The following is a 15,910-nucleotide window of genomic DNA, read 5'->3' on the forward strand; positions in this document are numbered from 1 at the left end:
ATCTTCATGAACACCCAGTCACACATTTTGAGGTAGGGAAATCCAGGAAAAGCCACTTGAACCAAAACATAGCCATCCTTCAAAATCTGCACTAATTCAAATTTTGCAATGTAGTTTGCCAACCAAACAATGTTGACAAAAGTGCGTATGTTGGGGGAAGTGTGCATAACAGTGAATGTATGAATGAAAGGAACATACAAAATGCATTACATGACAAGAAACGGCTTGCAAAAATGTGTGCATTAGTCAAAACTGCCTACAGAAATATCTGGAGAGGGCCACAGGTTCCTCAGCTCAGCCCTGGCTTAGATGGTTGATAGCCACCTAAGCAGGTAGTGCTGCAGACTTGGAAGTTCATGCTTCTAAATTGTTAAAGGAGTTAACACTGGTTAACTTTAACTCCATGTTAAAGGAGTTACACTGGTTACCAGTTCTTTTCCGGGCCCAATTCAAGGTGTTGGTTATGACCTTTAAAACCCTGCACGGTTTTGGCCCAGTCTATCTGAAAGAGCGCCTACAGCATCATCAGCGATGCCGATGATGATCAGCCTCAAAAAACCATCTCTCCATCCCACCAGTTAAAACAGCTAGACTGGTGAGGACCTAGGGAGAGGGCTTTCTCAATTGTGGCCCCCACCTTGTGGAATTCCCTCCCAAATGATCTCCCCCATGCCCCTTCTTTGATGAGCTTCCGCTGGGCCTCGAAGACCTGGCTCTTCAGGCAGGCTTTTGGGGTGGGTTAGGTTTTACTTACTGTTGATTTTAATGTTCTAATGTAATTATATGTTTTTATTATGTACATCGCCCAGAGTGGCTGGACAACCAGCCAGATGGGCGACTAAGAAATCTAATAAACAAACAAATAAATAAATAAACTAGCCTTGCATTTAAGCCCTTGCCTGGTAGCCATATGTGATCAGGGATTTTCTGCATGCAAGCAAGCAGGCTGGTGGAAAGGGAGGAGCACCCCTAGCCCTTCTCTGCACCCAGAACCAAGAAGGCTGTTAAAGGAGAGAAGTCCTCTTGCTGATCCATATCCATCACAGAAATGCAATTCTCCAACCCTCTGCCAGCTCCCAGCATGCTAGTAAATATATATATATATTTCACATGCTTATAACTTTCCAGGACCAGGCTAGATGACCTACGGCTGGCTCCCTCTTCTCTCCTCCAGAGGAGACCAACAGCAGCAACAAGGAAAGTGCTGGGGAGAGTGATGACAGCAGGTCCTCTTCCCCAGCCTCCTGGTAGTTCTAACTGCCAGTGCAGCTTTTATTGCACTTGTTATAATGTTTGCACATCAAACTGATGATGTTCCCTGGAGCTGCGAATCTTGAAAGAAAATCTTTCCGCTAGTTTTTCCAAGCTCCTGGAATACTCCAGTTCAATCTCAGTCTTTCTGTGGAAGAATTCCTGGAGGTCCTGCAGTAGCTGCAATCGGGATTCAGACTGCTGTTCTAGGCCTTTGGACAGTTGCACCAACTGGGCACGCATTTCTTTTACTCATGTTCTGCAATGATCTCTTTTTCTTGAACTTAGTCTGAGATGACATCTTCGGATTTGTGTGAAAAGATAACAAGCTCAGTTCAGTTTTGCCACTCAAATTAGCCTAGCATGTGTTCAGAGGCGCCCTTAACTGGAACGTCTGTTGCGCCTGGCTCTGGTTGGTAGATCTTGGGGTTTCTGTCTTTCCCAGGCAGACTCCCATCCAAGTACTAACCAGGCCGGAACCTGCTTAGCTTCTGAGATCAGACGAGACTGGGCGTGTTCAGGGTAGTACGGCCGTAGGCGTCTGAAATAGTACAAACTTGATTTGCGGGAAAGCGTAAGCGTTTAGACTTTGAGATCCGTGTTCAGACCCCTAACTAAGCCATGAAATTCACTAATGCACCACCCTAACCACGCCTGCTCAAAGTCCTACTGCAAGGATGGGAAAGGCCAGCTCTCCCAATGTCTCCATTTGGCTCTCAGGACTCCCCAAGGCCACACACCCCTTGCCAACCTTGCTTTGCACACGCAAGTGTTTTTTGCTCAACTGGAATGTGTCCTTGAACTCTGATCATGCTTCTTGTCTGGATGGAAGTCTACCAGGTGCCTACTGTTGGTCTGCCCGCTGGGGATAGGGGATAAATTTGATTCAGTTCTCATTTAAAGCTGAATATATCAAATCTGCACTTTCCGAACAATATGAGAACCAAAACACAGCCATTCTTTGAAATCCACATTTGTGTGAATGTTGCAATGCAGTTTAACAGCCAAACAAGGTTTACAAAAAATATATTAGGGGGAAATGCGCATAAAAATAAATATATTAGTAAAAACATACAAAAAGTCTTATATTAGGAGAAAGTGCTTGCAAAAACATGTACATTAATAAAAAATGCTTACAAAAATGTATTTAGCAGGAGAAATATGCACTAAAACGCTGAAGAATTTTCATGAGGATTTTTTACATATAATAATCACAAATTACTGAAGAAATGTGTCGAACTGAATTTAAGACTAGAAAAATGAGAACACGAAAATTGACAGATGATTCCATCCCTCCTGCCCACTTTTGCAACTGTCATGAGGCCCTGGAAGGTTGTGGAGAAAGCCATGTGGCCCTCAAGTGGACAAGGCTCCAAATCCCTCTCCTATTGATTTCCACAAGGCTTACTCAGGTAAGTGGGGTAGGATTGCAGCAGAGGACAAATTCACTTCCATCACATTGGCTATGCTAAACTACAGTAGCTCTATACAAAGATTGTTAGAGGAAGGTTGGACTACAAACTTGGTGTGGAATGGCTTGTGTTTCTGACTGTCGGCTAACGATACAAGGCCTGGAAATAAAGAGACTTGTTTGTGAGCCTTGTCTCTACTTTAGCCCCAACATAGTTTCTGAAAGATGCTCAGGGACCATAAACTCTGCTGCTGCTGCCTAGACAATCAAAGAATGCCACCTTGCACAGCCCACTGAGAGTGTGAGTTCTTCCAGACAGAGGGCTCTTAGTGTTACTAAATAACTGGCCATTCCCCCCCTTATCTCACAGTGGAAGGCTATTCACCTGCACACTGGAGGAGGTATAGCACTTTTGGAGTATACACATCTTGCTGTATTTCATCCACAGAATGGACAGGACGCAGTCCAGTGGGCAATGCTGCCACAGTTTTCCACAGTTGGAGGCAATATACCAGTTGCTGGAAACTGCAGGAGGGGAGAGTTCTCTTGTGTTCAGGTCCTGCTTGCAGGCTTCCCACAGGCACCTGGTTGGCCACTGTGAGAACAGGATGTTGAACAGGATGTTGGACAAGATGGGCCATTGGCCTGATCCAGCAGGCTCTTCTTACGTTCTTGGGGTCACCACACATCTCTTTTCTCATTCTTATCCCCTTTCTTTTTGTCCTCCTGTAGAAAGCATAAAGTGAGCAGACTCTTCCACAGGAAGAGATATATCATGGCTAGGGATGTCTAGAATTCCACCCAATTCAGATTTGATACCAAATTTCCCATTCACTCGCTTATTCTCTATCGTTGCAGAACAGATGTTTATGTAGCAATTTTCCACTGCCATTTTCAGAAACAGGGTTGAGTCTGTCAATATTAAGAATAATAATGTTATTGATATTTTTCATTTCTTGATATTTCATTTATAAATATTTCCTTTTTTCAGAGCTTGGAAAAGTTACTTTTTTGAACTACAACTCCCACCAGCCCAATCCAGTGGCCATGGTGGCTGGGGCTGATGGGAGTTGTAGTTCAAAAAAGTAACTTTTCCAAGCTCTGCTTTTAATTCATCAATATTAATGTCTATATTTTTGTGAACGTCAAAAAATGGATCGGTGAAAGCAGCTGCTAGCGGACAAAATCAAATTGAAAGCATATAACAAGTACAACGACAGATAAAAATCTTAAGGCCCAGAAAACTGCAGTGTAGCCACCAGGCAAACCTCTTTAGGGAGGGCATTCCATAACCAGGGTAACAATGCTGCTGACAAAACCCTTTCCTTGTGTTGTTAAATAATGCGTTTCTGCACCCGGAGAAGGCTCTAAAAACTCCACTCCATCCAACACTCTGGTCCACAAAAGCTATGTTAGACCACAGTAATTTAAATCAATCTCGCAGATGCCATAAGAGTCTTTGTCACAGCAAGAGCAAACATGAGTACCTCTATCCCAAATTTCTTTCCATACAAGGCACTTTTTCTTACTGGCAAAGATTTACCTCCCTCTCTAACTGTTTCGGTAGTAGATCCTCATTTCCTGGGGCAATGGAAAAAATATTTAATCAGCCAAGTCCCTTTAAAAGGTTATAAATATCACAAGGGGCAAGTACAGGACACTTGGAATGTATTCTCTAGAGAGAGAGAGAGATTCACATGCCAGTTTGTGTATTCAGCACCAGCGCCAATTATATACTGGTTTGTTGTTGTTTTCCCGCAGGGGGAACTCAGCCAAACCAGGTTATGGGTCTCAAACTTGCTTTACTGGGAGTTACATTGTAGCATCTATCAAGACATGGTTGACAGGGTGGCTACTTGGCTCTGCGGGCTTCTTTGCAACAGGGTCATTTCCATTGCTTCATTGTGAGATGAGAGAAAGTTACCCTTCTCAACTGAAACACCCCTGCCCCCAATGCAGTCAGGAAACAAGACTTATATACCCTGTAAAACAATTAATATTCTCAGATGCACTACAGCAGGGGTCACCAGCCATTTTGGGCTAGTAGGAACATCAGAAATTTTGAGAAAGTGACATGGGCACCAGACCCAAAATGGCTGCAAGTAGGGGGCATGGCATAATGCAAAAGACGCCACCACAAAATGGTGCCAGTATACCTCCCATCAATTATCCCATCTTGGGGGGTAAGGCACTTACATCTGCCACCAGCATATTTGCTCGCAAAGAAAAGCTCTTTGCAGCATGTTCAGTGTCGGAAAGGCTGAGCCAGTGCAAGCAGGAACTGAAAAGAGCAACAGCCTCTTGAGCACTGTGGATTATGGAGAGCATATTTACTAAGACTTTCATGGGTGCCATAGAAGGTACTGGCAGGCACACTGGCACCCACAGGCACTACATCAGCACTACAGGGAATCCTAACCACATCTCCTCAGAAGTCCTATTAAATTCAATCGTACTTACTCTTAGCAAGGTAAGTGGAGTTAAGACTGCGACCTTATCTAAAACATACTGAATACCATGATCAATCCCATCGTTTCTGGAATTATGAATGCAACTCCATCTTGGGTGACCACATTGTTTGAAGCTTGAATTAGACCTTCTCTATTCATGAAGGTATCTTGGAGTTCCAGGCCTGCCCTCTCTCATTCATATATACAGAGAGAGAGCGAAATAAACTTCAGCTACCTTCTCCCCCTCTACTCTAGCAGTGAGAAACCTGTGGCCTCCAGATATTGCTGGACTATACAGCTCCCACCATCCTTGACCATTGGCCCTGCTGGCTAGGGCTGAGGAGAATTGAATCCAACAACATCTGGAGAGCACCAGGTTCTTAACTGCAGCTCTACTCACCTCTGACATTTAGAGCAGTGGTTCCAAAACCTTCTCTCCCGCCCCCCATGGACCACTTGAAAATTGCTGATGGTCTTGGCAGATCACTTGATGGTTTTTCTGCCTCTTGTAAGCAATTGTAATGCACTGTTCTAGGTGCTGTACAGGTTTTTTTGCTTCTTTATATCGTATTACAATTTGCATTCCATAGAATTCAAGCTAGAACACAATAAAATACAATACAAGAAATAAAAGAAGCAACAAAAACATGATTAAATATCAGTGTGAATATTTAATGCAGACATGCTGCGGTCCACCTGTATGAAGCTTGCAGATCACCGGTGGTCCCAAACTGTGGTTCCTAGGACCCCTTGCTTAGTGTACCTGAGAGCACTGTTGCACCAGACCAGAGACCCATCCTGCCTTACATCCCATTTCTTACAGCAGCCAACTAGGAGGGCAGCGTGACTACATAGCTAGTCTTCCCATCTTTCATCGTATAGTTAGAGTCAGACCATCATCATTTAACTGCATAGTCAGGGAGGGGCAAGCTGAAAGCATCCAGTGACACATGCAGAATCTCTGCAGCAGGACGGAGAAAAGGATGGCTTCATGGATTTAAAATCAGAGTTGTCATGCGACCCTGGCTTTTTCTCTCTCTCAAGCGAAAGCCACATTTGGGGCCTTTTTGTTTACTGGAAGGTATTGCAACTTTTTTGTACAAAGAACACACACACACAGCGACATATCCCACTGCTTATCCACTATTATAGCACAGGATAAGCTACACTCAATGCACTTAACACACAACATCTGGAAGCCCCTGGAAATAAAATTAAATGAAAAGTGCTGAGTCTGACTGCACAGCACCTCAATCACAGCGCCAGTCATGAAATCACACTCTTTACACCACATTAGTCAAGTAAAAGAGCCAGTGTGGTATAGTGGTAAGGTGTTGGATTACAACCTGGGAGACCTGGGTTTGAATCCCCACATAGGCATGAAGCTCACTGGGAGACCTTGGGCCAGTCACTGCCTCTCAGCCTTATGAAAACCCTCTTCATACGGTTGCCATGAGTTGGAATCAACTTGAAGGCAGTACATTTACATTTAGTCAAGTAAAACCTGACGGTGGTACTTCAATAAGTGGCAGTGATGGCTGGTGCCCATTGGGACTGGTGGGGCAGAAGGCCGGGAGCTCAACAGCAGGTGCAGCCAGAGCCAAGAACAAGCACAGCCAACCAATTCTAGGTTTGTCCCCCCCGTCCTCCTCCCTGCTGAGTTCTACAAGGAGCAACACTGACACTAAGGAGGAGGCAGCTGACAGCCATCAGCTACCCCCTGCACTGGTTGTTGTAAGAAAGCAGGCAGGTGAGGGCTGGATGGGGGCAGATTCAAGGTTGGTGGGGCAGTGCCGTAGGTGCCCTTATGGGCCAGCCTCCACTGGTCAGTGGAGCGGCTATTTCCATACTTCACCCCTCCCTTCAAATACACACTTTTTACTTAGATGGAGAAGAGCATTCTCAAACATTGTCAGTTTTGACCTCTCGATTTCTACAATTTTTTGGAACAGCACGATCAGGACTATTTATTTACTTTGTTAGCAGTAAGCATGGGGGAGTTACAGCGCATATGACAGTAAGCCATATTGTGATCCATTCATGTGCCCAATTGAAGCAGGAGGCTCTCAACTATCTTTGCCAAACACACTTTACATAGGAATCTGCCTTATACCCGAGTCAGACCACCAGTCTATCTCGCTCAGTATGAGCTACCCGAGGGATGAGAAATCTCAGGGCTGGGGTCCAAATGTGGCCCTCCAGACCTCTCTGTCGGGCCTTCAGAACCTCCCCAGGCCACACCTCCTATTCCCAAGCCACACACCCAACCGGTCCTACTTCACACCTCAAATGCTTTGCCTGGCTTGAATGTGTCCTCGAACCCTGAAACTCCCTCTCGATCATCAGGATGGAGAATAGAGAGCCCTCTATGAGTGTGTAGAAACCAGCCTACCGTACAAAGGCAAGTTTTTCATATGTTCCTCTGCCTGCTTTTGCCTCTGGCCCCATCCATCACTAGCATATGGCCCCCAGAAGGTTGCTCAGGAGGGAATGTGGCCCTCAAGACTGAAGAAGTTTTCCCACCCTGGTGTACACTGACTGGCAGCAGCTATCCAGGATTTGAGACAGTGCTGTCTCCCAGGCCTACCTGGGGTTGCTGTGGCTTCAACCTGGGGTCTTTTACACGCAAAACAAATGCTCTCCCTCTGAGCTACAACCCTTCCCCTTAAAGAATCATACATGGCAAGGTAACTCACCCCAACAATAAAGTATGTCTTATGTGGTCCACTTAATATTTATTAGAATCCCTGTGCCCTCCAATGGGTTTGCTTTGCAGAGAAAGAGGGCACATTCATAGCAGTTGCAGCATAGCTAATCTAGGATAAATTAAATCTGAGTGCATACTTAGGGCAATATACAAATGCCTTGGTGGATCAAAGGAAGGTCCACTTAATATGGACACACTGGAAATCACAGGTGAAGGCCACCTCAGACTCATGGACGACGCTGGGAAGTTTTACTTAAATGACTAGACAAGTCTACATTGACATAATATGACTGAACATCTCTTGATTTTATTCATAGCTTCATTTATCATATTACACACAGGAACAAGTAACCCAAGTTTATATATATATTAACTTTTGTTACTCATTTAAGTTTGTACAGTTTGTGCATTTAATGGTTGCCACTTTATATAAGTTGAATAAAAATAAAATCAGATCAAGGTTCACCTAGTTGTGCATTCTTTGCTTGAATCCCAGTAAACCAGCGGACACTAGGCAGCCCAGTAGCCCATCAGGGGACAACTACTTACACAGAACAGTAGAGTTGGAAGGGGCCTATAAGACCACCGAGGAAACCCTCTGCTCAGTGCAGGACTCCAAGTTAAAGCATACAAAGCCGTTGGCTGTCCAGCTCCCTCTTGAATTCCTCCAGTGTGGGGCAGCCCACCACTTCCCTAAGTGATTGGTTCCATTGTCATGGTGCTCTAACAATTAGGAAGTTTTTTCTGATGTTCAATCAAACTCTGGCTTCCTGGCTGTAGTCCTGCACTCAGGGATGATTGAGAAGAACCCTCCTCTGTGTGACAACCTTTCAAGTACTTTAAGAGCGACATCATATCTCCCCTCAGTCTTCTCTTCTTAAGGATAAACATGCCCAGTTCTTTCAGTCTCTCCTCATAGGGCTTTGTTTCTAGTCACCTGATCATCCTTGCTGCCCTCCTCTGAACCTCTGCCTTAATGTAGCTAAGACTACTCTAGAAATGGTTCTAAGACAAAAGGTATATAATCAGAACTGCGCATAACACATTAGTGGTCTAGTATGAGACCTCTGAATTGCCCGGAGGATTATTTGGAAATTTAACCTAGGACCTGCCACTACGCTCATTTACAATGGAAGCTCAAGGCTTCAATGAATCCTTCAAATTATTTATTTATTTATTAGATTTCTACCCCGCCTTTCTTTTCATGATTGAAACCCAAGGCGGCTTACATATGGTTCCCAAGCAGTCTCCCATCCAGACACTGACCAGACCTGACCCTGCTTTGCTTCAGCTAGCCTCATGTGCCTTCAGACCACAGCCTGGGACCTTCCAGTTATATCAGACTATTTTGGAGGTATCCAATGGGTTTCAACCCAATCCATCATGCTACCATTCTGTGCTACCTACATAAACACCTTGCAATGAGAGAAAGTGGCAATGATCTGCTGCACTGGGGACAAAGGGAGATACTTCTGTCTCCAGTTCACATGGGTAAAGTAGCTGGGACACAGAAAGTGTTGGAAGCAACCAATCATGCACCACAGGGTATATCAGCAAATTGGCCCTGGAGCCCTCCACACAACATGCAAGCATCTATTGTTTCAATAGAATTAAGACACTGTGCAATACTTCCGCAGCAGCATTACCTAGGCTAGGACAGAACACCAAAGGAGAACAGCCACACTATTGAGGCATATCACATACGAATGGGCTCGATAAAGAGTTTTGGGGAGAAACCACCATCCTTCTCAGTTTGCAGCATAAGCAAAGTATTACCAACAGATCAGCTCTCTTGTTGCTGTATTGAGCATTTACCATTCTTATAGTGCAGAAGGAATTAGGACCAGAATGGCCGCCATTCTGCGCCAACAAAGCTACACAGCTATTTTTCAGAGGGAGGGGGTTGTGACAAGCAATTGACGGCAGCAGTCCAAGGGGAATGGAGGTGCCTTGGTATTTCAAGAGCCACACATGCCAAATGGGGGCAATTGAACCCTAACTGAAAAAGTCAGCTTGATACGGCTTGTGTTACAAGCTGCTTATTATGCACAAACAGGTATAGAAAATGCTTGAACATGCTACAAATAGGCAATTTCGCAGGGCACCCACTGCTATGTAACAGGGAGACTATGTAACCTGAAGTCTATGATGGTCACAAGAAGGTGGTCTTGCAGACAAAACAAGTATGCAGGAGACTGGATGGAAAAAGAGAGCCAGCATCAAGGAAGCCAGCATCAAGCTCCCTTTGCAAGCCAAGTCCAGAAGTCACAAGGGATCAGCCAGTCCACCCCTTCACTCTCTTGTCTTGAACTGAACTGTGTTAGATTTCCCACTTCCAAAGATTTCCCAGTTCCAAACCAGGATACTAAAACTTCTCACAGAGGAATGTTTCTAATTTCTAAAAGATACAGAAATAACTCGTTTTGTTAGCTGATTTGTTTATTTTGGATTTATTATAACATGTTCATAAGAATATAAGTTCAAAAACATTCACACCTGCATCTGCATTTGGACTACACAAGAGGAAGCAAGCAACGTCTAGATCTCTTCGAGCAGACAGAAAGGAAAGCCATGCATCAGCCCGCTCCTTCCAAGCTACACTATGGTCCAAAGCCAAGCTCTAGACCAGCAGCTGCACCCATGTGACATCTAGTCTTTAACAGGCAATGCAAGATTTTTATGAGTAGGAAATGCAGTGGGGGATCCAAAGGCGACTTTTGCTTCTCAGGCCTGGGTTGCCCATTACCAGTTAAAGAGAAGCGCCACAGGTTAAGTCAGAAGGTCAGGGAATAGAGGCACAGTGACAGGGGCCAGGTTTCAAGAAACCCTCAGCATAAGCAGAGAGGCTTCCAGGACCAACAGCTCTCCTTCCTAGGAAGAGAAAGGGATGCCTTCATGTTTGTCCACTCCCATGCGGGCCCCACAAAAGAGCCACTGCCCACCCCACTAAAGGGTCCCAGAACATTTGGGCAAAGGTGTTCAGGAAGCAGAAACAACACCCAGAGGCATCTCGCACCCAGAGGAAAACTCCAGAGTAAGCCACCCACCCCTCTAACCACAAAACCCAATCCTTTTCTGAGCTCGGAGCCCTTGGCCAAGGCAAAGGACGGCGCATCCCCGACGGGGAGCCCGCGCAAAACCTACCTCTTCTTCCAGGCTATTGCTGCTGTGTTCGTTCTCCTTGGGCAGGTTGCTCATGGTGGGCGCAGGGAAGGGCACAAGGCAAGCAAGGAGGGAGCTCGCGTGCTGGTCCTGGGCGGCCGCCTTGCCTCGTTCTCTCGCTGCGCTTCTTCCTTCTCCTCCCTCAGAAGGGAGCAGAGAGGGCCCAGGGACTGCCTAGGCGAGCCTGAAGTGGGGCTGGTGTCTGGTGCGAGCCGAGGGGGGGAAAAGTGACCGAGGGGTGGACAGGACAAAAGGGGCCCCCGACGTGCGCTGGTGCTGTGCAGGTGGGCGAGGCGGGAAGTGCGGCTTATTTGACGCGCCCCAGACTCACATCCAGCTGGCGAACGCCGCCGGCCAATGAGCGGCGAAGGGGGCCAACGAGCTGCAGCTGCTGCCGGGCCCCGCGCCGCAGCTCGCGCTTCTCGCCTCTGCTCTTCAATTGCACGCACCCACAGGGAGCGCCCTGCCCGGCCGGGGCTGGCCGGGGCGGGGCCGACAGCCCAGCCCCTCGCATCACCGTCGCCAGGGGAACTCGCCAGCCAATCCCTGCCGCCGCCGGCTGCAAACTTTCTTCGGCCCTCGACGGGCGTCATTTTTTTCATTCAACCCCCCTCCCTTTGCTCCTTCCTCCGTAAAACTTTTTAAACTTTGATGAACTCTCCCGGTTGAACGTTCTTAAAGGACTCGCGCGCGGGCGCGCTTTCTCTCGCCCCGCTGCTCTCCTCCGAGGGATTCCCGAGGGCAGCCGCGTCCAAGTTCCCACTCCCACGTCACTCCCTGCTTGGAGAGGCAGGCGGGCCTGAGCAACGCGCTATACATGCGGGCAGGCCTACCTGTGAGGTGCCGTCGAGGCAGGGCTTTCGGCCAGGGACCCCGTTCCTCAGCAGAAGGAGCAGGAATAACAGCCCCTCCCCAAACCGCAGCGGCGGCGCATTTTGAAGCAACGCAGAGTGCCATCAAAGGAGCCTCCGCCGCCATCAGATCCTGAAGTCCAGAGTCTCAAATCGCTTAAATTCGAAGCTGAATTGTACTCGGGGGGGGGGGAGGACCACCAGATGGGCAGGGGTATAGTCATGTGGGGTCTCAGGGGGACTTAGTCCCCTTATTTTGGGGGGCACAGGGTCCCTATATCTCCAGCATCCTACAAGTAAATCAGCATGAAAGGGAGTCTGTTAGCCACTGCGAAGAGTCTTCTAACATCCTTCCTTGTCCTTTCCTGCTGATTGGAGCCAATCAGAGTGAAAAGAGGGGTCAGCCACTTTTCAGTAGGTAACACTCCCCCGTTTCATGCTGATTGGCTCCTAGGGACTTCTGTTGTGGTGGAAGACAGCATTTCCAGGATCTCATTCTTAACCCAGCAGCAAGAAAGAGGAGGGAAGGGTTGTGGCTGTGACCATCATGAAGGGACCCTGCACTTCTGAATTTGCCGCTACACTGCTGCCGACGGGACAGGGAAACCCTTCTGGTTTGGGGACCGCAGGGTCGGGAAACTGCCAATTCCTAGGGATCTTATCGGCAGCCAGCAGCTCTACAACCACCCTACTAGAGACAGTATGGTAAAGTGGTTAGAGTGTGGTTAGGACAATAATCTGGGAGACCAGGGTTCAAATCCCCACTCAGCCAAGAAGCTCTCTGGGTGACTTGGCGCCAGTCATTGCCCTTCAGCCTAACCTACCTCACAGGGTTGTGGTGAGGTTTAAATGAGGAGGGGGAGAACCATGTACAAAGCAGGATACAAATGCAATAATAAACAAATAAAATACATAGAGAGGATTTACCTACGGCAAACTGCAGATACTCAAAGAACTCCCCCCTGGAAGGGAGCCGGAGAGGGAGAAAAATGCCAAGCACCCCGCATACACACACTGTTCCTGCATTCCTGTGGTAATTTGAAGGCCCTTTAAATGTTTCATTTACAGATCAGAATTGTACCATACACTGAGAATTCAAAATAAGGCTGCCATCTTAAGCATGTTTACATGAAAGTAAAATACAAACAAAAATAAGAAGGGTTTTATTATTATTATTATTATTATTATTACATTTATATCCCTCCTTTCCTTCAAGGAGCTCAAGGTGGCGTATATATGGCTCTCCTTCCTGCTGTTTTATCCTCACAACAACCCTCTGAAGTAGGCTAGGCTGGGAGACTGTGACTCATCCAAGGTCACTTTGCCCCTTTTGGGCCCCTCTCTCCACTTCTCCAATATTTGGTTCTGGTGCCACCACAGCACAACCAGCGACCCAAAAGCTGCAGAGGACATTGGCCACACGGAGTCATTTTGTTTCTGGAGTCCGGTCTTTAGACGTATACCATCACAGAGGATTCAAATCCCCGCTTGGCCGTGAAGCTTACTAGGTGACCTTGGTCCAGTGACTGTCTCTCAGCCTAACCTACCTCATAGGGAGGTTGTTGTGAGGATAAAATAGGGATGCTGGGGTGTAGCCATGCTAGGTCACAGGGGGTCATAGACCCCTTTCTTTTTTGGGAGCAGGACCCCAGCCAGGTCTCTATGTACGAGCCAATCAAAGTGAGAAGGAAGTGTATCCTTTGGAGCTGACTGGAGCCAATCAGAATGAAAGGTGAGTCAGCCACTGAGAAGACTCTACTCAGTAGCTAACACAAGCTTCCCCTATCATGCTGATTGGCTCCTAGGGACCTCTGTTGTAGTGGAGTATGGTCTCTGAGACTACAGGAAGAGCAAGAGAGAGGAGGGAAAGTGGGTGTGGCTATAACTATCATGAAGGGACCCTGCACTTCTGAATTTGCCACTAAACCGCTGGTGGAAAGGGAGAAGCATGTTTGTAGGCCACCTTGAGCTCCTTGGAGGAAAGGCGGGATATAAATTCAATACTAAAATATAAATCAATTTTAAAAAGTCAAAAAGTAGGCATCACCATACATTTAAAGTACATGATTTCCCCCAAAGAATCCTGGGAGCTGTAGTTTGTGCAACGTGCTGGGAATTGTAGCTTTGTGAAGGGTAAACTACATTTCCCAGGATTCCTTGTAGAGAAATCACGTACTTTAAATGTACGACGCGTAAGCACCGCAGGGGCTTAAAGGGTTTCACTCCAAATAGCCCTCACCGCCTTAACGCCCTTCCGTTCGTGCTCATTCTTCCGACCCACGTGGTGTTATTTAACGTCTCCCGTTTACCTCACGGCCTTCGTTCGGCGTCAGGGGCTGCAAAGTCTCCAGCGGCGTCCGCCACCTGGCTAACCCCTGGGAGGAACAAACAGACCCCAGTCAGTCACTGCTGAAGGAGGGGCGGAGCGGGGCGGGAGCGATTGTGCCCACATCCATTCATAGTACTAGTCTCCACTGTCCTGCCGTTTACTCTCTAGCACAAAACCTCAACGGGACCCGAGAGGGGATTTTATTGTGCGGTTCCAGATTTCTCCTTGAGTGTTCTTTCGAATCTTTGGGCCATTATGCGTTTTAAGTTTGCACCTGAAAATTCAACATGTGAACGAGACAATCAAGTACCGTATTAGGTAATGGAGCCAGCTGTTGGAAGCCGCAGGAGGAGAAAGTGCTCTTGCGCTCAGGTCCTACTCGTGGGCTTCCCATAATGGGCACCTGGTTGGCCAATGTGAGAACAGGATGCTGGACTAGACGGGCCACTGGCCTGAGCCAGCAGGGCTCTTCTCATGCTCTTACTCTCATCATTTATTTATTTAAATTTGTATCATACACTTTCTCCTAAAAGGATGCCCCTGTTAAGGGTGCATTGACTCTGGCACAACCCTGTGTGAAAGCAGAGGTCCAATCCATCTTGCTTTGGGTCTCAGGACAAAGGAACTTATAACCAGTAGTGTAGTGGCAAATTCAGAAGTGCAAATTCATGTTAGTCACAGCCACACACCCCTCCCCCCTTTTTTCTGCTGGGTTGAGAAGGAGATCCTTGTTAATGCCTTCCCCCACAACCACAGACGTCCCTAGGAGCCAATCAGCATGAAAGGGGAAAGTGTTTGCTATTGAGAAGAGTCTTCTCAGTGGCTGACTCACCTCCTTTCACTCTGATTGGCTCCAGTCACCAGGAAAGGAGAAGGAAGCATGCTAGAAGACTCTTCTCAGAGGCTAACATGCTCCTCTTTCATGCTGATTGCCTCGCAGGATGCCGGAGACATAGGGACCCTGTTCTCAACAAAGTAAGGGGTCTAAGACCCCCTGAGACCCTGGGCGACTATACCCCCCCTTATAACAGCCCAAACTGCTGGCATGTGCTTATATTCCTTGTTGTACTCCTCCAAGGCTCAGGCAAGCTGATGGGGGAACCTTCTGGTCTCAATAATGCATTTCCTTATCATGTTAGACTGAACCACCAGTGTACACGTTATCCACATGGTGGAAAACCTATTGCCATGGTGTGGGACCTGTGGCTCTCCAGATGTTGTTGGACATCAGCCCCAGCCAGCATAGCTAATTCCAGGGATTATATTAGCTGGTATCCAGCAACATCTGGAGGGTCACAGGTTCCCCACCCCTTGCCTACTGGAACCAGTGCATATGGATCCTAAATATGCCAAGATTAGCAGCCTTTGTTGGTAGCTCCTGTCCTCGTTGAAATGATCATTTAGTCCTTTTTATTTTAAAAAAATTATGGTAATCACTGCATCCAGTAGCAAGGAGTTCTACAGATCAAATATGCTCCGTACATGAAAGCTGCTTGATCATTATGAATCTCTTAATGCTGAGTGCATCAGGTTTTCTTAAATGTTAATATTATAAGTACAATGAATAGTTCCACATTTTCAGGCCATGCAGGAGAAGCTAGCAACCCAAGGCTCTTGAGCCAAACTGAACGCGCACCGCTCTGAGTAATGCTGCCTGGCCTAGCCAGTTCCAAACTAGTGGAGAAAGTGAGTTGAGAAGTTGAAGGGGCAGACCACTTTCACTCAGAGAGACCCTGTAAAACAGGCGTG

At 47.1% G+C, this 15,910-nt stretch overlaps 1 protein-coding gene across 2 annotated transcripts in view; it reads right to left on the minus strand.

The window, feature by feature from the left end:
* Positions 1-11,310, minus strand: part of RBPMS2 (RNA binding protein, mRNA processing factor 2) — a 53,811-nt gene extending 42,501 nt beyond the window's left edge. For both annotated transcript variants that reach the window (XM_061595538.1, XM_061595537.1), the window contains exon 1: positions 10,964-11,310. In XM_061595538.1, coding sequence (XP_061451522.1) covers positions 10,964-11,017 — 54 coding nt within the window. In that variant the 5' untranslated portion in view covers positions 11,018-11,310. The remainder of the gene's footprint in view (positions 1-10,963) is intronic.
* Positions 11,311-15,910: the final 4,600 nt, after the last annotated feature.

Source organism: Rhineura floridana, chromosome 14, assembly GCF_030035675.1.
Source record: "Rhineura floridana isolate rRhiFlo1 chromosome 14, rRhiFlo1.hap2, whole genome shotgun sequence".
In the NCBI taxonomy this organism is placed as follows: Eukaryota; Metazoa; Chordata; class Lepidosauria; order Squamata; family Rhineuridae; genus Rhineura; species Rhineura floridana.